The sequence below is a fragment of the Plecotus auritus genome (assembly GCF_963455305.1).
Source record: "Plecotus auritus genome assembly, chromosome: 8".
NCBI lineage: Eukaryota > Metazoa > Chordata > Mammalia > Chiroptera > Vespertilionidae > Plecotus > Plecotus auritus.
The window spans coordinates 10,216,227-10,239,968 of NC_137782.1; the positions used below are offsets into that span (position 1 = coordinate 10,216,227).

Below are 23,742 nucleotides of genomic sequence, written 5' to 3' on the forward strand. Positions count from 1 at the left end.
ATCCCCAGTGGGGGTCATGCAGGAGGTGACCAATCAATGGTTCTCTTTCATCATTGATGTTTCTGTCGCTCTCTCTCTCTCCCTTCCTCTTTGAAATAAATATTTTTAAAAACTTTAAAAAAAGAAAAATGAGCAAATTAAAATATGAAGGCAATGAATTTCAGGGGGAAAGCAAAAAACATGAAAGAAGTTAAACAAAAAAAAGTACACCAAGTGGCTCAGCTGTGGACAGTGAATTAATCAAAAGTTATGATTTAATCCCAGTGGTGAGCAAGAATTGATGGGGTAGTGATGGTGTGAGACAGCTAAACCCTCATTTTTTTAGAGTAGCAAGTCAATGGCTCTTTTTTTTTCCCAAAAAAATAAGAAATGCCACCATGATTATGCTATTTAGAAACATGACGGTGAACCCAGAAAAAAGGCGCTAAGAACCAGGAACGGGACTAGGGAGGCATGAGGTAAGAAACCTCTTTCATTCAAGCCGCGGCTCCCACATCTCCTCCACCCACCGGGACCCACCCTCCTTTCAAAAATGAGAGAAGAGTGGGGACTGTTCTCCATGGTCACAGTTTGAAATGCCGTATTCCCCATTTCAGCGGTCACAGAGCAATGAAGGAAATATTGCCCTCAAATTCGAGAATTCTCTAAGTGATGAGGCACTCTTTCCAGAGCCAAGACATCCACAAGCTTAAGAAAAAAAATGAGCACATAATGGTTTAATTGGCTTTCTCTTTTAATCAAAAACATACTTTGTTACAGAGTTCTCAGGAAAAGGTTCAACTATTTGTTAGCCACAGACGTCACCCAGGGAAAAGCATACAGAGAGCCACAGAGCGCCTGGCACTTCAGCGGGCCAGCTTTCCCCAAAGCGGCTCAGGTGGCTCCTCGGAGCTTCAGCGCAGCTGCACTCCTCTGAGTCCAGGGAGGAGGCAGAGCTGGGAAAGCCACCACCAAATCCGTTCCGACCCCCAGCTGCTTCCTCCAAATGGTTCTGCAGCCCACCCCATTTTCATCAGCAAGCAGTCACACGTTCACCTTAAAGCACATGTCTGAGGCATTGGCCAGAACCCAACACCTGGAGGAAGTTTGCCGACTCCATGTTTAGCCTTTTAACCAATTCAAACCCATGAGTCCTTCTATCAGTGACAAGCAGCCATAGCAACAGCAGCTGGTTACATCCCTTCCTGCCCGGCTACCACCGAGCTGGCCTCTACCAGGACTCCCCAACCCCCACCCTTGACCCAGCCCTAATGGAGGCTCTCAAGGTCCTTGTAAAAGCCCAGTTCACTCATTACACTCATCCACGATGGGCTGGAAGAGAACTCTGAAAGAAATGCTCCAACCAAAAGTCTTCTAATCAAAATGGACTAAAAAGAGCCAAGAATAAAGTGAATAATCATCCACTACACGTTTCATTGAGTTGTACAAACCATTTTAATTGATGCAGTTCAAAGGAATGTCCCTGTTCTAAGCATAGAAGAGTTAAAAAACCAAAGACCCAAAGTAATGACCTCCACTATCATCAGGCATTTACAGTAAGTTTTCAATCCATTTTAGTTAAAAAAATTACCAGCACACAGCCCTTAAGGGGATGGCGTCACACACATACCAACCCAAAAGTTAGAATGTCATGACTCAAAAAAAGCCTTGCTAAGCCTTCAATAGAGATGATGGGAAAATAAAATGAAGGCTTTTCCCCACCCCTCTTTTTTTTTTTTAAGTATTTATTGCAGCCCCCAAGGTAGTGCTAGGCCTTTGGCTGAATTTAAGTCTTAGGGACATACTATGTAACTTAGTGTCCACAGGAGAATAGTAATAAAATCTCAAGCCTAGTCTCATTCAAATAATGTAGAAACAAGTAAAAAAGCCCCCTCAAACAGCAGAGCAAAGGTGAGGAAGAAATCAAAAACTGCTGCAAGGTAGGCAAGGCCACTGACACTTCAGAGCTGGAAGAACGCGTCTAGTCCAACTCCCTCATTTTACAGATGAGGCAACTGAGGCCCACAGAAGGTAATGACTTCCCAAGGTCATGCATCAAATTGGTGGCAGGGCACAACTAGAGAGGAGTCATTCGCTTCAGGCTGAACAAGAGCCTGGCTCAGAGACCTGCCGAGGACGCACCTTAAACTGAACACTATCCACATCCATAGAGAAATGATTGTCTTCACCAGAGCGATCTCCTCAGTCCTTCCTAGTTTAAAAAAAAAATAGAGGTTCATTCATTCACTCAACTCTGATGGTGAAATCCCTGAAAACTTCAGCAATTACTTTAGCTACTCCTTGGGGCAGGCCATCAAACCCTCAAATGTCATAAAGGCACCTAGAGGTCAAAAACATCTGTGGAGGAGGAAGGCCAGAACATAGGGCTCAAAAGGAGACACCGAAACAAAACAGAAACGATCCTTTCGTTTTCCAAGCTTTGTTTTGTTTTGTTTTGTTTTGTTTCTTGGTGTCCTCTAGGCAAGGGTAACGCCTCTGGCTATTGATAACCTAGTTTCACAGCCCTTGTGACCCCAATTTTTATGTGAGCATTCAAGTGGAAGCAATGAAACCTTTTAAAAATCTTGCAAAGGGGGAAAATAGGAATATGACTCACTTCTGTCTGCCTCAACTGCCTGAAACTGAGCAAGAATCAAGAAGCACTCTAAGCCAGTGGTTCTCAACCTTTCTAACGCCGCGACCCTTTAGTACAGCTCCTCGTGTTGTGGGGACCCCCAAACATAACATTATTTTCGTTGCTACTTCATAACTGTAATTTTGCTACTGTTAATGAATCGTAATGTAAATATCTGTGTTTTCCGATGGTCTTAGGTGACCCTGCTAGTGGGTCACGACCCACAGGTTGAGAACCGCTGCTGTAGAGCCTAAGACCATCGGAAAACACAGATATTCACATTACGATTCATAACAGTAGCAAAATTACAGTTTTGAAGTAGCAACGAAAATAATGTTATGGTTGGGGGTCACCATGTGAGGAACTGTATTAAAGGGTCGCGGCATTAGGAAGGTTGAGAACCAGTGCTAAGCAGTCAAACGCCAACTGAAGGCCTTTCAATCATGTACAGGAAGTTTCTTGGGTCCTGTCCCAGTTTGCCCTGTAGTCAAAGAGAGTGCTACTAAGTCTGGTTATCTGGCTTCCTTGCCCAAGCAGCTGGGAAAAAAATGAATCAGAAAGGGAAGAAGAGGTACTAAGGGGAGGTACACTAACAATGCACAGGAAGTGTCACTGTCAGAAAGGGAGAAGATGGGGGTCGGAGGGGTAAAATCTAAACATTCCAAACCACAGCAAGTCTGCAACCATTTAGTAAAGGCCAACAACCCTTTCTGAGCGCCCGCGAAGTTGAGGAGGAGAGCTAGGCACAAAAGCAAACATACCCAGTATGTTCTCTGACATACATATTAAGTAACTCCATCAAAAAATGGCTGATGCAGCCCTGGCTGGTTTGGCCAGTGGGTAGAGCGTCAGCCTGGAGACGGAAGGGTCCCAGGTTCAATTCCAGCCAAGGGCACATGCCCGGGGTTAAAGGCTCGATCCCCAGGGCATGTGCAGGAGGCAGCCAATCAATGATTCTCTCTCATCATTGATGTTTCTCTCTCTCTTTCCCTCTCCCTTCCTCTCTGAAATCAATAAAGATATATATTTTTTAAAATGGCTGAGATAAAAACGTCTTACTGCTTAAATAAGGCAAGTCTGGATTATGCAAAAAATTCCATTTCACAACCATACAAGATAAACCACCTAGTAACACTGGAACAAGTGCTGGGGACAAGGCTGGGCCCGAGGATGCTGCTCTGAATAAGGCCACTAACATTTTACATCCTTCCTGACATATCTGAAGAGAAATTACCTGTCAGAAAAAAAAAAAAAAAGGCTTGCACTAAAGATTCTCAAAGCCTATTTCTATACTCTGGCAAAGGAGGATTTAGGCGATTCTTTACAGAGATCCATCTGCAAGAAGATGCGTCCCACCTCTAGAAGGAAAAAGGATGCATTTCCTCATTCTATTCTCTGCCAGTCTTTGTCAAGCGCCATCTACAAGAGAGTTGTTAACTGACTTTACAGACAATTGCTTTCATATATTCATTCACCTCCGTAACCTAAATTTACCACTTTCCCAACTTGCTGTCCTTAAATAAAATGCCAGTAAATGACTCAATGATAAAGGGAGCAAACTATAAAAACTATGAACAAAAAGGATTCTGCCCTACTCAAGATAAAATTGCTTATTCCAAAAGACTCTCAAAAAGGATGTGAACTAATCTGATTTTGCATAATAGCTAATGAGTAACAACTATTAACCAGTCACCACCAAACCAGGAACAGAAATATTTCACCTTCTATTCTTTAACTTCCACAGATAGTGAAGGAGCAGCTTGGGAAAATGTACAACTTCCCTTCTCCAGATGGGCACAATAAAAAAGATACTGCAATACACTTTTAAAATATTTATCATCTGGAAGATAGGACATTATATATTGTCTTCAAAATTTCTATTACAAATACCTCCCTTTACACCACACCCTTCCCCACAAAAATGGATTTTAAAAGCTACTATGTATTCAGTTTACTCGGATGTTTCAAGTATGGTTGTCCTTAAGTGAGACCACCCAACCTGTAAACCTACAATGTTCCAGGAGGAATGGGATGGGTGACCTATTTAGTGGTTAGGTCAATAAAAAGGAGCCATGCTTCTGGAAAAACAAGGTTATATGGCAGTGATTTCTTGTCGTTATCTTTGTATACCAGGTGTAGCATACTTTTACAGAGGAGATAGACTGTATCTCACCAAAGAATGTACTCCCTGGAAAATAAAGGCAACACCATAAAGGATTCCCTTTGAGTATGAAAGGCACTGACAAATGTGGAACGGGCCTCATACTGGATGATAAAGGTACGTACTTAGTTCACCTCTCATTCAGCTTTCACTGAAATTCAACATTTTGAAAGTCTTTGACATATGAACCAGCGTAGAACACTCATTCAGAAACATATGCTTATAATAATCAGATTCTTAGAACTGCAGAAACTATTGTACCCCTAAATTTAACCTAGTGATTCCTTTATCTTACTCATTAAAGATGACTACATTTAAGAAATGGAAATACCAGTTAACAACTAAGCTCTCAGGAATAACTGATAACATACTAGATGTTTTCTCAAAAGCATGTGATTGCATCTGGGTACAAATATAAAGCAATTAATAACTATAAATACTTTTATGTACTTGTCTGGCTCTTAGCAGAAAGCAACCAAGACAGGTAGCTAGGCCTTGAAGACAAACTTCTTTGCAAATATTTTCCACAAATGATTCCCAGATTTCATGTTTCATTAAACATGAAAACCTTCCTTAAAATAGAAAAGGAGGCAATAGATTATATCACAGCATGCTTATGGCTCTAGCCAAATAATCTGGATTTTTTAAAATATGTCATTCTAAAACTCCTCTCACTCCTACTCCTCATTCACAGTAAAATGGGCCTAAAGTCAATAATTTATATGAAATGATATCTTTTTAAAAATCTGCCAATAATACTTAAATCACCAAACTTTTACAGATTGCAATGAGGTCTTTAACAAAAGGAGTTGTTAGTACTCAAGAGTACAAATACGTTGGGAGAGAAATACTTTGAAAACAAAAGCCATGTAGCTCGGATCAAAATCTCTATTTAAATAAGCTAACCCACTGGTTTCTAGGGTGGTCTTAAGAACACCTTCTGAGCAAGGAAGCTGACGACTTGTTCATCTAAACCGATATAAGGGTAGCTGGCATGCATAATAAGTGTTCCTCAAACTTGGAACACACCTACCTTAGAATCTTATTATGTTTGGAAAGGCCCTCCAAGCAAGCGGTAAAAGCATCAGAAAGACAATCCTTGATTTTATGCCACACTACTTATTCTGTAGACAACCTATATATCTTGTAGACAACCAGGCCTATTTTTGCTACAGTAAAATAAAATTTCAAAATACAACCAACTCTACGCTTGATACATCGTGTCCCCGGGGAAGTCCCGGTAGAGCGGGGGGGAAACCAAAGCTGCAGTACTGGCTGCTGCCTGCCATTTCCTAGAAGGCGTCTCGCCACTGAGGTTGGACTCAAAAGTGCAAAAGGAAAAACTTAAAAATCAAACCTAGAATTCAACTGTGTATGTTGAGATTCGGTTTTATTTATGCTACTAGCTAAGTAAAAAGCATACATGTTGTGTCTGTGGTACAGTCAATACATTTGCAACTTTACTACTTAAATTCTCTATACAAAGTCACTGCCAATTGATACGGTCATTGATGGCACAGGGCTTAGAAAAACCAAAAGGTATAAAAAGTTTGCAGTCTTGCCCCAAGATACAAAAACTGAATTTCAAACAATGCCATAACATACATGATTTAAAGAGTATATGAAAAAGAAGTCACATCAAATCAAGTACAAAAATAGCCAAACTGCCTATTATGAGCTGTAATGTTTCCATTAGTCCACACAGGATCTGACACAGAACTTAGCAGTTTCCAAATACGCATCATTTACTTTAAGCACTGCCACCTCTGCAGGATGGGGAGATGGAGGAGTGACACTGCTTTTAGTGTTTCTAAAAGTACAAAGCCTTTCCCTATGAATTAATGAAGGAAAGAAATGGCTCTTCCAGGCTTCTTGGTAACCAACCCTGTGCCTGGAAATATAGACTACATCTACTGTTTAACAGGGAAAAGTTATACTACTCGAGAAATCGTTATCCAACTGGGATAACTATTGAACTTGTCAATGGTATTTCTTTGTCTGATCATTTTAAGGAATTCTCAGTATTCACAGAGATTACTGTTTTGCCTTGGTGAAAATAAAATTGAAGTCGCAAGACAATATGAATTGAAATCACCTTCACTAGTTTAACTTGCAGAAAATATATTTTGGATAAAAGATTATAATACATTACTGTCTTATTTTTTAAACACAGAGTGAAGTTGCTCTTGGTAACATTAACTCACCCACATGGCACAATATTTTGGAGTAAAGTCTGCTCAACCATAACAACGTGCACACAAAATAACATGGGTGAATTAACTTTGAGAACATCTCTGCCTTTAAAATCAGCAATATTGAGTTTACTCTTTAGAAGAGCACATATGCCAATGTTCTGCATAGAAAAAGGTCAAAGACATTTTAAAGGGCTAAATTTTCCAGGATTGGAATGATTCCTTCATACATAACTGGTGCAGTAAATTTAATAAGAATGTGTTTTTCCTGACCTTCAAGTTCTGAGCCATGCCTGAAAAGTTCTAAATAGGAAAAAAAAAATTTTTTTAAAAAGTTTTAATCCAGTTTCTGTCTGCTAGGAGCAAGGCAGCAAACATGTTTTCAACCCTTTATGAAAAGATAAAGCAGAACAAAAGTGATATATATCTTCAGATTATAAACAGGATTGTATGTTCTAGTCCACCATCCTGACAATGAATGTTAAGGGCTCCGACAAGCCAGTAAAGATTTCAGTCTAAAGGTTGTGGGTCGGCAATAGGCATGGTGTGAAGTACTTCATCCAGGAGCTGGAGGGCCCGGTGTAAGTGAATCTCAATCCAGCAAGGCGTTTCCTTGATGCTCTGTCTTGGGTAATCTGGTCCCCAGCCTTTCACAAAACTCATTCTGAGGATGCATAAGCGACGTAGGTCATCCACCCCGATTCCAGCAGCAGCTGACAAACCTAGCAGAAAAGATTGGAAAGACATCAGGGGGACAGGCTGATCTCTTTCCATTCTCCCTACATCTTACATTAACAAAGTGACAGCTCTCTTTAATTCACTCTACCCAGCATATAGTTCTCTGTCCAAGTGCCAAGAAGTACAAATCTAAACTTTATCAACAGGGGCCGAAAACTTTTGGTTCAGACAATTTGCATTCCACCTGAGTCATCTGCCTAACCACCAATTATAAAGTAATTTACTGCAATCTACCCACACCCCACCAATTTTTCTCTTTAGAAATGGAGGTGAAGGGATAAGAAGCAACTTGACTTTAAGGGTAGTGCATGTCCACAGAATGGGTCATGCAAACTTCCTGTCTATCTAAACAGCCTGGTTCAGAGTAAGACATGACTAATAATGAAACAGTTAAGAGTCCTAGTTCCATTAAAGCTTCTTGGAAGACCCCGACGATGTCTCTCCATTTCACAATGTAACAGAGAATATGCAGCTACTCAATTAGGGCATTAGATGAGAATGAGAACTTTAATATTTCTGGATTCTTCAGTAAAAGCATGTTTATGACATCAGAACTGGCAAATGAATGGTTTAGATGCCTGAATTTTTTAAAAAATCAAATTCTGTAAATGAATATGCCTTATCTATCTCTAAATTGTAAACTCCTGAATATCAGTCATAATAGAGACTCTGCATCTAATTTTCCAGTCAGAACATACAGTCATATAGTCAATCTGCATTCATCAATATTACAAGAAACTAGTGGGAGGAATTTGCATGTACTGTAGAGAAACCTGCAGGGACACTGCAGTTTTCTTGGCCAGTGTGATTTGCTTACCACACTGAAGAGGTTAAGAACAGGGGTTGAATGAATCACTAGTTATGCCTTCAGACGTGGAAGATGGGTGCCACGTGTTTCCATCATAAAAGTCTATAGTCAGGAGTTTAACTCTGCAGTAAAAAATTCCCCATCAGTGTGAAACCTGGCACACAGTTCAATTTTACCCTAAAATTAAAAAAAAGTCTACAAGTTATCAAAATACCACCCTCACTTAGTTTTCTCTCCATGCTTAGCATAGTTAAAAAACACACACACACACACAAAAACAGGAGGTACCTAATTCTGAAATTGAAAATGCTTTCCTTCTAGAATGAAGCCAAGCATGTCAGTGATAACCACCCACCCAGGCTGGTGAGGCAGGAATTAAAAGCATCAACAGAAAAGGAGGAGGTGACCAATAATATAATAAAAAACCCTTTTCTTCTTTATCCCATACTCCCTTTTGACACAAAAAGAATAAAAATAGGTTCCTAGACAAAGGACAAACATTACAAGAACAGTTTTCTATAAATTCAAAAATGTTATTATCCCAGTAATGAAAACTTTAATTTCTATTATTGTTTAAAGTAACTAATCAAATAAGTGAATCAATATAAAACGCCAGCTGTTACACTTAAAAACAACACAAACCAAAAGCATACTTACTGATCGCTGGAGCTATTCCACCTACTGACCCCGGGCCAGGGATGTTTCCTGCCACTGCTGCTGCCTGGGCCGCCGCTGCAGCCTGGGCAGTGGCCGCCTGCTGCTGCATCTGACGGTGACACTGCCGTAAATCAAAGACCTTCAGAAAAAGGGTAGGTTTAACGTTACGAGTCCACCAGAAAAGATGCCATACATCAAAATCAATGCACAACTAATTTAAAACGTATAGCTTCATTCTGCTCTCTTAAACAGAGAAATGTAAGTTTTTATGTATACTGTAATACAGGAAAGCTGGCCAAGTGACACATTCCACCATAAGGACAGCAGTGGTTGCTCCATGCCTCTGAACCTTTGATCTAATTCAGTGTGGGTCAGCGTTATTGTCCCTGTGAAAAACAACCCCTTTGTGTAAAATAAAGTTAAGAAATCACCCCTCCCTTTCAAAGCAAATTGCTACGAGTTTTCTTTAGGATGAATTGATGACCTTGGTGAGTTATATAGCCAACTTTTTTTCTTTACCATTCTAGCCATTTGGAGTGAGTGATAGAAAGCATTTTCACCTTACTTTTTTTAAATCTGAATTTTTAAGAAATGCATACTTTATTACATAAGAGCAAAAGAACTTCTGACTGGTACATAGTATATATTCAACACTGTCATGTTCTGTTCATTCACTTCAAATGACAAATAATCCAAAGACTTCCAGTCAGGATGGAGGAGTAAGCTATGCATGACCACCTTCTCTCTCTGCTCCATTTACATGCAAAAGACAGAAAAACTATTAAAAGTTGATAAGCTCGCCTTGCTGGTGTGGCCCAGTGGTTGTCGACTATGAACCTGGAGGTCACGGTTTGACAGGGCACATGCCCGGGTTCTGCGCTCAATCCCGGGGGGGTGGGGGGGGGCGCGGGGAGTGAAGGAGGCAGCCTATCAATGACTCTCTCATCATGGATGTTTCTATCTCTCCCTCTCTGAAACAAATAAGAACGTATTTTTAAAAATTGATATCCTCCAAGCGTGTCATATAAATCCTGTGGATATACCAGCGGGTGGCAATAGCCAAAATAATCCTGAAAAAGAACGAAGCTAGAGAATTCACACTTCCCAATTTCAAAACTTACTGCAAAGCTACAATAATCAAGGCAGAATAGTACTGTCATAAGGATAGATACACAGATCAATATAATACAATTGATAGCCTAGAAATAAGCCTTTACATTTAAGGTCAACTTAATTTCAACAGGGGTATCAAGATAACTTAATAAGGGAAACAGTCTTTTTGACCAATGGTTGCTGGAACAACTGAATAATCTCATGCAGAAGAACGAAGCTGGATCAACCTCCTTAAACTATGCACCAAAATTCACTAAAAATGTCTAACAGGCCTAAATTGACAGCCAGAACTATAAAACCCTTAGGACAAAACACAGGAGTAATACATTTTCAGGACTTCGGAGTAAGCAATGGTTTCTTAGATATGACACCAAAAACACACGCATTCAAAGAACAGATAAACTCAAAGGTATCAAAATGAACAACTCTTGTGTGGGCTGCAAATCATATCAAGAAAAGGAAAGACAAGCCAAAGAACAGAAGAAAATATTTTCAAATTATGTATCTGACAAGGGACTGATACCCAGAATATATAAAGAACTCTTACGACTCAATAATAAAAACAAAACCCAGTTTAAAAATGGACAAAAGATCTAAACAGACATTTCTCCAAAGAAGATATACAAATGACCAATAAGCACCTGAAGAGATATTCAACATTATTAGCTATTAAGGAAATGCAAATCAAAATCACCATGAGATACCACTTCACATCCACTAGTAAGGCTAAATAAGAAGGATAACAACAAGTGTTGATGAGCATATAAAGAACTGAAACCTTCATATATACCAGGTGTACCGGTTAATAATGCGGATATTTTTCAATAGATGGAGTTACACATATGGTGATATATATGCGATTTGATATGTATGCTATTTTGTTGTATTGACAGCAAGCTTCATATGTCAAATTTCCTGAAAGTGTTAACATCATAGGTATTTTTACACTTAAAAATGTTGAATTTCGTGCCCCCAAAAAAAACATTTGGGGGAAGTTTTAATTCATTACTTTATTTTGAAGAAAAAAGTTATTGTATACTTCGGGAAGCTTATGGTGAATATGCTCCAACTCAAGATACTTGTGAACGCTGGTTTAAATGCTTTAAAAATGATGATTTCGATGTGAAAGACAAAGGATGTCCAGGTCAACCGAAAAAGTTTGAAGAAAAACAATTACAAGCATTATTGGATGAAGATGTGTGTCAAACTCACAACTTACAGAAAAATTAATCGTTGCTCAGCAAACTATTTCCGATTGCTTACAAGCAACGGAAAAGATTTTAAAGGAAGGAAAATGGGTGCCACATCAACTGAACAAAAGACAAATGGAAAACCTAAAAGTCTTCAGTAAAATGTTGCTTCAACGGCACGAAAGTCTTTTTTGCATCGAATTGTGACTGGCGATGAAAGTGGATTTAGTTTGAGAATCCCAAACGCACAAAATCATGTGTGATCCACGTCAACCATCAACATCGACTACAAGGCCAAATCCCTTCAGAAAGAAGGCAATGCTCTGAGTTTGGTAGGATCAGGAAGGTGTGGTGTATAATGAGCTTCTAAAACCAGGTGAAACTGTTAATACTGATCGCTACCGGCAACAAACAACCAATTTGAACCATGCTTTGAAACAACCAGAATGTTACACAGCAAAGTAATTTTGCTTCATAATGATGCACCATCACACACTTCAAAACCAGTTAAAAACACGTTAAAAGAGCCCTGAACGGTTTGGCTCAGTGGCTAGAGCATCAGCCTGTGTCCTGGAGGGGCATGGGTTCAATTCCTGGGTAGGGCACCTGCGGAAGGCAGCCATCTGTTTCTCTCTCACATCAATGCTTCTTTCTCTCTCCCTTCCTCTCTCTCTAAAATTAAAATATTTAAAATATATATGCATATATATTTAGGCTATCTCATTACAACAATATTTCTCTTTCAAGCAGTGGTTGTTACCAAATAAAATGAGTTGAATATGTAATAATTAATAAAAAATACCTTAGGCTAATTTGAAAAATGAAAGAATAAATAACTGGTTTAATTCCAAAGTAACTAACTTTAAAAAACCTACCTTAGAATTTTTCATTTCTCAGGTTCTTAATTCAAAAACCAATTAACATTAGAATTTCCTGTCATAAAATCCTAAAGGTTGGCTAAGATGGAATTCCAAAATCTTACATGTTTTCAACTAAAGAATAGGCTTGGTGGTTTCACTCAAATGTTTTTAGAGCCTGTGTGTTAGTCTAAAACGTTTAACAAATTTGCTACTACAATAATAGGGCATGAATGTAATCACAAAACAAGGTAACCAGCCATGTCAATAAATGCCCCCAAGGAAATGTGTTTTAAAAACAACATAATTTCTGGGATTTAATACATAAAAAGACATTTTTTTCTCTTCCCTCCTCCATCTCAATTCTTATATTTAAGGAGAACTTCCACTAACCTTTATATATGCACTTGGGTAGATCTTATGAACAGCATCTCCAGGTGCACGCCCAGCTTCTCTGTCTAAGTAGTAACTCTGTACAAAGACTGCATGGTCACTGAGGCACCTGACCCAAACATCACCTTCACCTTTACATTCCAATTGTACACCTTTGCCTATGTGCAACCTTAGGGAGAAAAAGGAAATTATATTTTATTTTGGTAAGTATTAAAAAATACATATTAGAATACCCAATACTGAAAAATTAAAAAGAATTTAAAAAGACTTTATGTAACACCACACCAAAAGATCGCCATTGTTAATTTTTTGTATACTTCCTTCCTTTTTAAATGTCTATTCATATATAAAAATGATGGGCATATATACACACACACACACACACACACACACACACACATAATACTTAGTATGTGTCAGAAATATTTAACATAAATTCTCACTGAACTCTCAAAATTCCATAACCTAAACATTAGTATTTTATAAATGACTAAACTAAGGCTTATATCTACACTGTCCAAACTGATAGCCACTAGCTACTATAAGTGGCTATTTAATTTAATGAAAAATAATTTAAAAATTAAAGTTAACCATATGACTATATTTTAAGTGCTCAACGGTTACACATGGCCAGTGGCTACAGTACTGGACAACACAGACACAAACCATTCCCTTCACCACAGACATTTCTTAGACAGCACTGGCTTAGGGACCAGGTGATTTGCCAAAGACACACAGCTAGCGATAGAGCCAAGACTATGTATTTACACACACACACATTTTCTTAGAGTTGAGATTACAAAGTACCTAACACTGTGTATGTTTTCCTATACTATTTCATCTTAAGCATTTACATTTGATTATATAAACATTTTATTAACATTTTAATGACTACATAAAAATAAAAGTTTATCAAAATTTACTCAACCACTTTCCCTTTCATTGTTTCCCAACATTATAAATAACACTTGCAGAGCCTTCATTTTATATTATTTCCTTTCAATAGATGAATAGAATATATGGTCTTGTTACTATTCAAAACAGGAACATCACTTACAAACAAAAGAATCTTAAAGATGTGGCACAATGGAATATTACGCAGCAACAAAAAAGAATAAAACCTTTCCATTTCCAACAACATGGGTATTATGCTAAGTAAAATAAGTCAGGCAGAAAAGACAAATATCGTATGATTTCACTTATATGTGGAATTGAAAAACAAAACAAAATAAAAACAGATTCTTAGAAATAGAGACCAACAGGATGGTTACCAGAAAGGAAGGAGTAGAGGGATGGGTGAAAAGAGGAAGGGGAATTTAGTTAATAATATTGTGATATTTGACATGATCGATTACTAGAATTAGTGGGGTGATCACATTGTAAGGTATAAAAATGTCGAGTCACTATATTGTACACCTGAAACTGATATAACCAAGATAAGATGGTATACCAACTGTATATAAATTTAAAAAATACATTTTTAAAAAGAACTTTTTTTTCATATTTTAAATAACAAACATCTACAATACAAATGGAAATGCTTACTGATTCTGAATTTTCAAGATGACTTTTATTCTTTTTTCCTCATGGAACACACATTATCCACACTGAGAAATATAACTGACTAAAAAGACAATGTAGTGTATTCAACTTTTAAAATACCTATACAATCAATACCTTGCTCTCTCAATGGCTTCTGTCCTGTGGACATTGGAGAGTTGACCCAAGCAAAAGCGATCTCCTCCAGAAGGGTCCACATATCCATCAACAGTAACAATAGGGCAGCTTGAAGGAACCTTAAATGTCTCTCCTACTTGGACATCCATTTCAAAGTAAGCAATGGAACACCAATACTCAGGAGCTATAGGAGACAAATGGGAGCAAACATCATTCCATAAGGCAAAGCTGTTCCTCAAATAAAGGCTGGAGGCACAGAAGAGGAATCTGAAGAGCACCCAAAAGAATTTGATAAAATGACGATGCTTTAAATATCCAGGCATTTTCCTGTCTTCTATTTTTCAGCTCAGTGCCTAGCATTCTTGAAACTCTAGTCACTTTTAAAATCTGGAATTTGGTTCTTACCTCAAAAGACCCAATCAACTGAGAATTCAAAGAACAAAAGTAATCAGGACAGAAAATAAATTTCGATGGCATTTCATTTCACTGCACATATTTACTTTCCTTTTTTTAATTTTTAAAAATATTGATTTAGAAAGAGGGAGAGAGAAAGAGAGAGAGAGAGAGTGAGAGAGAGAGAGAGAGAGAGAGAGAGACTAATTTATTGTTCCTCATATTTATGCATTCATTGCACAACTCTCCAATGTCCACATCGAACCTGAGCCATGGTGTATCTGGACAATGATCTAACCACTAAGGCAGACTAAACTTTTCTTTTTTTAAACACACTGACTTTAAGACATAATCCAGGAAGTATTATCCATAGCATATTTTTCTAGTTCCCTAACTGAGTGTAAGGACCCAAGCTCCTCAGACATTCATTCAGACCAGAGTCAAGGTTAATTACTCTAACTAGACAGCTGCTGTGAGCGGGAATGCTCAACCGTCTCTTGGCTGAAAGGTCATTTGTTGTATCACTTAGTGAAGTCAAGTGATGTTTGCTACTATGATTTTAACCTGAAGATGGATGTAGTGTATTCATTTGAACAACAACAAATGATTTAAAATAACTGTGAATGATTAGCAGGAAAGAAGGCACTACTTGGTTGGGTTTGTAAAGTTTTCTGCTGATTAACCAATTACTTATCTGCACGCCAACGTGACACTTATGAACTCTGACTGGACTAGGATTTGAAGCAATAAAACTCTTAACAATCTGAAAGGATAGAAAAATAGATCTTTTCAACCCCCTCTCAAAAAAATCTTAAAATGAAGTATAATTGATGCTTAAAACACATTTTTGAAAAACCTGTATTCTATGTATCTAATTGATTTTTTTTTAAAGTTACCAAGGAAGAAAATACTTTCCAATAAAGAATAAAATGGACCATGAAGATACAAAAATTAAAATTCATATGTTTTCTTAAACAGATCAAATCAACTAATCATGAATACAAACATTCCTTTAAATATTTTTATTGTCATTACAACATGAAAACTAGTGACATAAAATGCCTTGTTAAAAATCCCATTTTGAAATATTTATGAAGTTATTCCTTAGAGTAAAATTCTTCAGTGAAGACATCACCTTCTGCTTTGAACAAGAAGCTTCAGCAAACACCTGGCAGGGATGCTGCTTGACGCTAAACTAGAGGTTACCGAAGCCAACAGACCAAGCACCCGTGCTTTGGCAGCTAAAACCACTAATCGCACATAAAGGAGGTCTTTACACAATGAGTCCAAAAGGTAAATTGTGTTACAAACAATGCCCTGAAGTCATGAGTGTTTACAATGATAGTAATAAATGAGGTGCAAATACATGCCTTTCCTAGTTCACAGTGAAGAACGCTATCTAGAAGCAAAGTTCCATAGTGAGCAACGTTTTCTCATGAGTCGATTCAGGGTGGGGCAAAGGAGTTGTAAAATCTTCTTGTTTAAATAAAAAAACATACTGTTATCAAGAACTGCAATATCTGTACTTGCACTTACACCTCATTTTATTATTTTCCAGTCACCAAGGGTTTTTTGTTTGTTTCCCCAATAGTTCAGACACCATACAACAAGGATGGTTACGGGAAGCTCCTCTCTCAATAGCTGACCTGCTCGGCTAGGAAGGAGAGATGTACCACAAACCAGGAATGAAAAATGACCATCGATTATGAAGAGGGCATGAGGCCTAAGAAAGCAGGAGGAAGGGGGTTACTGTCTGGAGGACAGAGAGGGCCAGAGGTCACCTAAACGGGTTCCAAGGAAGGTGGCAGTGCCGAGATACAACACACCATGTGAGAACTTTTCCCTTCCACTCCCAAGGAGCTAACCAGACGACAGGGAACATTCTTACTTTTAAAGCAGGAGCAGGTCCTGAGAATTCATTGAGTTCATTAGGCCTTTCTGGATCTCTCTTTGCTCTTTTGCTCCAAGAACCAAACACCATGTGGGTGACAAGCCTGCAGCTTCACATCATTACCATCACCACAGGCTGAAATCACTGTCAGAGAGCACTTTCTTAATTAAAAGTTGGTGGGGCTGTTCTGTGCGGGCTGTGCTGACCGCTGATATTTTGTTTCTTGTTCCCAAATTAGTGAAGTTGGCCAGAGGAAAGGTTGTAAAAGGCTGAGTTAACAACATGAAACTTTTTTTACAATGTGAGAACTTAGCTAAATTATGTGTTGTAATGGGGAAACATAAAGCACAGCTTTATCAAATAAATGCTGTTCAATTACAATGGAAAATGTACATCTCCAAGGCATTATCTTTAATTTCTGAAATCACGTCATTCAAGAAAATATTTTTAAATTTGGTTAACTTTTTTTTTTATTAAATATATTTTATTGATTTTACAGAGAGAGGAAGGGAGAGAGAGAACCATCGATGAGAGAGAAACATCAATAGCTGTCTCCTGCACACCTCCTACTGGGGATGTGCCCGCAACCAAGGTACATGCCCTTGACCGGAATCGAACCTGGGACTTTCAGTCCACAGGCCCACACTCTATCCACTGAGCCAAACCAGTCAGGGCAACTTTTTTTAAAGTTAGAATTTGGATAAAGCACCTAAGAGATTCATTATGAATTATTCTTTATATTATTTAGCTCTGAATGAGATGCTCTGTGAGAACCTTTTATGAACACGAAATGCGTGCATGAAATTCATGCATTTAGAGGGGGTCCCTAAGCCTGGCCTGCGCCCTCCTGCAGTCCAGGAGCCCTCAGGGAATGCCAACTAACAGCTGGGCTCGGCAGTGGGACGTCCTTAGCGCTGCCAAGAAGGCGGGAGAGGCTCCCACCATCACCATTGCACTCGCCAGCCTTGAGGCAGGCTCAGGGATTCTGGCTGACTGGCATTCCCCCTGTGGGAGCACAATGACCACCAGGGGGCAGCTCCTGCGTTAAGTGTCTGCCCCTTGGTGGTCAGTGCCCATCCTAGCAACTGGTCATTGTGCCATTCGGTCGATTTGCATATTAGCCTTCTATTATATAGGACAAAGATCCTCTCGCCCTGGCCAGTGTGGCTCGGTTGGCGAGTCGTACACTGAGAGATCTGGGGGTCAGGGCACATGCCTAAGTTTTGGGTTCAACCATAGTGTCTCTAGGCGTGTACAAGACGCAACTGATCTAAGTTTTTCTCTCACATCGATGTTTCTCTCTCCCTCCCTCCCTCTCTACAATCAGTAAACATACCCTTGCATGAGGCTGAGTGTAGTAGGTATTAAATGGTGAGGAGAAGGGCAATATAACTGGAAGCCCACTCAGTAGGGAAGTCCGGTGCTCTCCCCGCTTGGTGCAGGCCCAGGCCTTTCCCTGCCCTCTCGCTCTGCCTCACCCCCACCCCAGCCAGAATCCAAGTACCCAGGTTGCTGAACCCAGGCTTGGTCTGACCCCACCGGTCAGACACCTGGTGCTGTCCCCACAGCCTACAGCACATTTGGTGCTGCGTGACTTGCCCGTTCGACCCGGCCTGGGAAGACGCCATCACTGCTTGTGTTTCAGCTCCAGGCCCAGATAAGCAACAAAACCAGCCTCTGCCGACCTCAGGACCAGCTGCATTGAATAATGACACCCCCCTGGTGCCTGCCAATCAATCATTGGAGACCACACCCCTGAAAGGATACACCTGAAGAACTGCTGTGTATCCTATGAAGATCTTTCCCTGGGACCTCCCCAAAAATCCCTGTCTTAAAACACTTAAGATGGAGGACCCAGTGCGCTCTCCCTCCCTGGAGCACACCTGTGCCTTTCCCTTCCCTCTCTCCCTCCCCACCCAGGTACATTACCATCAGCTTCCTCACTCCTAAGCTCCAAGGGCCCTTCCTCTACCTCTGTAACTTGTTGCCTAACCCCATTTCTTCTAGGAATTACTTCTATCTCTGTAATTTACCCAATAAATTCCCCTCACCAAAAAAGAAAAAAGGGGGGGGGTGGAGATCAGTTAGAATATTCTCTTAACAGTTCAAGAGGAAAATAAACGGTTGTGAGTTAAAACTACTCTAGGGCCCATTAGTATTCACAGCCAAAGAGTTCACAGCCTTCTAAGTTCCAACCAGCTGACTCCATTAAAGGTGTGTGGGCAGAGCTGGTCCCCTCCTGCAACCACTTGGACAAGAGACCTTTCAGGATCATCCTCACCATTGAGTCCCTTCCTATTATACTCAAAGACAGAGGCTTTCCTGCCCATGCAGGGCTACAGATGCATGGCTCATAACTAGTTAATGCTGTTCCCTCACCCCCAGAAGCTCTTAGGCCTCAACATCGGTTCTAGCCTGAGAAGAATGAAGTAAAGCTATCATGAGGCCAAAAGCGATTGCAGGATATAAAATTGAGATCACAGAACTAGCTAAATGCCACCCCTCCCAAACCCACACCACCATTCCATCTAGGGTAGGTCTTTCTTCAGAGCCCTGATTACCCTCATTCTTGTAGATCACCTTCCACTAAGCCTTACAAAGACTGACACCACACCCCATCCCCCAAATTGCTAGAAGTCACTGTTGTAACTCTCACTGAAGTAACTCTCACTGATGTTGCCTCAAAACCAGCAAAAATCCTCATTCTTAAGATTCTAGATATTCCCTTCTGATCACAATATATTTATTCACAAACAAAATTAAGATTTTGATCAATGACATCAATTCTATAATTTCAAATACAAGTAAAACCAAACCACTATACTAGACTTTTTAGGGATGCAGTCATCACTTTCAAAGAGTAAAAAAAAAAAAAAAAATACTACATAATAAAAGTCTAGTACGCTAAGTGTCCAGTTGTCCTGTTGGCCAATCAACCAATCAAAGCATAATATGCTAATGACTAGAGGCCTGGTGCACGAAATTCGTGCACGGGAGGGTGTGGGGGGTGGGTCCCTCAGCCCAGCCTGCACCCTCTCCAATCTGGGACCCCTCAAGGGATGTCTGACTGCCCGTTTAGCCCAATCCTACGGCCCGATCCCGGTAGGATCGGGCCTAAACGGGCAGTCGGACATCCCTCTCACAATCCAGGACTGCTGGCTCCCAACTGCTTGCCTGCTTGCCTTCCTGATTGCCCCTAACCACTTCTGCCTGCCAGCCTGATCACCCCCTAACCACTCCCCTGACAGCCTGATTGATGCCTAACTGCTCCCCTGGCCAGCCTCATTGCCCCTAACTGCCCTCCCCTACAGGCCCAGTTGCCCCCAACTTCCCTCTTCTGCCGGCCTGGTCACCCCTAACTGTTCTCCCCTGCAGGCTTGATCGCCCCCAACTGTCCTCCCTTGCAGGCCTGGTCCCTCCCAACTGCACTCCCCTGCTGGCCATCTTGTCTCCACATCGGGGCATCCATCTTTGACCACATGGGGGGAGCCATCTTGTGTGTTGGGAGTGATGGTCAATTTGCATATTATTCTTTTATTTGATAGTATAGAGGCCTGGTGCATGGGTGGGGGCCAGCTGGTTTGCCCTGAAGGGTGTCCTGGATCAGGGTGAGGGTTCCCTTGGGGCGTGGGGCGGCCTGGGCGAGGGGCCTGTGGTTGTTTGCAGGCCGGCCACGCCCCCCGGCAACCCAAGCGGAGGCCCTGGTATCTGGGGTTTATTTATCTTCTATAATTGAAACTTTGTAGCCTTGAGCGGAGCCAAGCCTCCTGCTCACTCCGTGGCCGCAGCCATTTTTGGGGGATTTATTTATCTTCTATAATTGAAACTTTGTAGCCTTGAGTGTAGGCCTGTGCCGGCCAGGACAGCAGGGAAGCTTGGCTTCCTCCATTGCCGCGGAAACCCAAGCCTCCTGCTTGCTGCAGCTCTGTGGCCGCAGCCATCTTGGTTGGGTTAATTTGCATAGTTGCTCCTGATTGGATGGTGGGCATGGCTTGTGGGTGTAGCAGAGGTACGGTCAATTTGCATATTACTCTTTTATTAGATAGGATATGCCAGTGGTTGGCAAACTCATTAGTCAACAGAGCCGCGTGTGGCTTGCGAGCCGCAGTTTGCCGACCACTGGGATATGCTAAGGCTGCTTAACCACTCGCCATGATGCGCACTGACCATCAGGGGGCAGAGTCGACCCGTCGCTATGACATGCACTGACCACCAGGGGGCAGATGCTCCAACTGGTAGGTTAGCTTGCTGCTGGGGTCCAGCAGATAGGGACTGAGCAAGATGGGCCGAATACGCCCTGGAGCTCTCCCGCAGTCCCTCCCCAGCTGGCCAACGTCCTGCATCCCTCCCTGGCCCTGATCGTGCACCGGTGGGGGTCCCTCAGCCTGGCCTGCGCCCTCTCACAATCCAGGCTGAGGGACTCCTCCCCGCAACTAAGTACATGAATTTCATGCACCGGGCCTCTAGTAATATCTAGAAAAAGCAGGATCATGATTACCGCTGGGGTAGGGGAGAAAAGTTTTTGACAGAGAAAATGCCCCAGGTAGGAAGGTTTCTGGGGGTGCTACAATGTTTTAGTTTTCAATCTGGGTGGTGGTTATACAGGTATTGGCTTTAATGTTATTCATTAGATTGTATGTATTCATGTTTTATGTACTTTTCTATTAATTACATTTCCCAATAAAACTCTATAATAATAGCCCTAACCGGTTTAGCTCAGTGGATAGAGCGTCGGCCTGCGGACGGAAAGGTCCCAGGTTTGATTCCAGTCAAGAGCATGTACTTTGGCTGCTTGCACATCTCCAGTAGAAGGTGTGCAGGAGGCAGCTGATTGATGTTTCTCTCTCATCAAAATGTTTCTAACTCTCTATCCCTCTCCCTTCCTCTCTGTAAAAAATCAATAAAATATATATTTTTAAAAAAATCTATAATAATAAAAGCATAATATGCTAATTAGACCAGACATCCTTCCAGATGAAGCCATGGTGGTGGGGGCCGAGGCAAAGGCAGCTGCCACCGTGGCGGGGGCCGAGCCCCTTGCCTCTAGTGTATATAAAGATAAGACCCCTTGACCCATAAAAATGTTTAAAACAAACATATAGAAAATCCACTACAGTTAATAACTAAGTAATACATGTTTACAAAATGTCTGAACATTTTTTGAATCATAATACTTCTCCAAATCAAAATAAATATTATTTGCATCCTAAATCAGCACGTTTACTAAACTATCACACTTACTACTGGTAAGCATGGTAAAAGTGCTTTTCATACTCTAATGTGTAAATCAATTTAGCCTTCTGATCCAGAAATTCTTCAAATCTCTTAAACTGAAGAGTTATAAGTATCAAAATCTTACCCTCAATGTTTTGTTTAACAGCCAGAAAAATAAATGGAACCAACATAAATAATAAATAATAATTTTCATTGTTTAAGAAAATTATACAGATCTATTTGAGAAACTATATGTTATCCTTTAAATTAATCATTATGGTTACTATAGTCATATTTTTAAAAAATCTTTTTTAGAAATATATCCTAAAGTATTTACATGTAAAATGACCATAGCCCCACCAGTGTAGCTCAGTGGTCTATGAACTAGGAAGTCATGGTTCAATTCCAGGTCGGGGCACATGCCCGGGTTGCGGGCTCAATCCCTAGTGGGCAATGTGCAGGAGGCAGCCGATGGATGATTCTCTCTCATCATTGACGTTTCTATTTCTCTCTCCCTCTTCCTTCTTCTCTGAAATCAATAAAAATATATTAAAATAAATAAATAAGATGACTATATAGGATTTTCTTCAGAATAATAGATGAGGGTATGAATGAGAAGTAGGGGGATATGAATGAAGCAAGATTGGCCATTAGTTGTTAATAGCTAAAACTGAGGGATGAGTATAATGAGGGAGGGATCTCCCATATTATTTTGGTATTTGTTGTATGTTTGAAATTCTTTATAATAAAACATTTTTAAAATTAGGGTGAAAATTAAGGAGATGAGTTGAAATGATATACTTTGTATCTTTTTATAATAAGAAAAAGTTATGAAGGGATAGAGAAAAGAAAAATCAAAATCCTATATTTATATATTAAAGAAGCCTTCAGTATTTTACTTCTAAACTTGTTTTATCACTTCTATAATTTAAAAAGTTATATTCAAACTATGAACTGAGAAAATCTACTTAGCTATGCTCTCTTTTGAGCATAATTTAATCCGTTTCTACATTTCAATTAGCCAGAGATTCCTGAATCTTCTAAGACAGATACAGTGACTTATTTTTCTTTTCAGCATCTACTTCAGATCCTTCCCTAGCTTTTTTTTTTAATTTATTATTATTATTTTTAATCAGAGAGGAAGGGGGAGGGAGAGATAGAAACATCAATGATGAGAGAATTATTGATCGGCTTCCTCCTGCATGCCCCCCACTGGAGATCGAGCCCGCAACCTGGGCATGTGCCCTTGACCAAAATCAAACCTGGGAACTTTCAGTCCACAGGCCGATGCTCTATCCACTGAGCCAAACCAGCTAGGGCTTCCCTAGCTTTTTAAGTGGCAATTTTACATTGTGTTCTATTTGAAACCCAGTTTCTTCTGCTGCATATTTATATATTCAATGCTAAAACCAGCACTTTGGTATTTTATATTTTAGTTGAAAACAGCTCTTATCTTTTCTTTCAGAGACAGTTAAAAAAATATATAGACAATTTGTGTGTGACTATAACGGTTACTTGTAAACTATTAACTAATGCTATAATGAGAATTGTACTTATTTAAACCTTAAATTACTGTGTTATTACATTAAAACCTGCGTGTGTGTGTGTGTGTGTGTGTGTGTGTGTTTATTACCATAAAGAAAATCTAATTATAGGGAATCAATTTTAAAATACACTTACCAGGATGATTGGAAATGGGAGGCTGGAATGCAAGCTCATTGTGAACTGGCCCTAAAGAAAAGATAATAGAAATCCCGATTTTATTTACTAAAAGTTCACTAATATTAAAAATTTTAATATACCTTATTTAAATATAACTATCATACCTTAGGAGCTGTTTGGAT

General features: G+C 40.1%; 1 protein-coding gene across 6 annotated transcripts in view; it reads right to left on the bottom strand.

Annotated features, from left to right (window-relative positions):
• Positions 1 to 717: 717 nt before the first annotated feature.
• The window catches only part of SMAD4 (SMAD family member 4), a 64,600-nt gene continuing 41,575 nt past the window's right edge, over positions 718 to 23,742 (bottom strand). For 4 of the 6 annotated variants that reach the window (XM_080686615.1, XM_080686614.1, XM_080686612.1 and 1 more), the window contains 5 exons: positions 23,579 to 23,629; positions 14,401 to 14,584; positions 12,724 to 12,892; positions 9,171 to 9,309; positions 718 to 7,689 (listed from right to left, as the gene is read on the bottom strand). In XM_080686615.1, coding sequence (XP_080542741.1) covers positions 7,478 to 7,689; positions 9,171 to 9,309; positions 12,724 to 12,892; positions 14,401 to 14,584; positions 23,579 to 23,629 — 755 coding nt within the window. In that variant the 3' untranslated portion in view covers positions 718 to 7,477. Of the gene's footprint in view, positions 7,690 to 8,522; positions 8,691 to 9,170; positions 9,310 to 12,723; positions 12,893 to 14,400; positions 14,585 to 23,578; positions 23,630 to 23,742 lie in introns of all 6 variants that reach the window. The other 2 variants (XR_013961550.1, XR_013961551.1) reach the window with 2 other exon arrangements.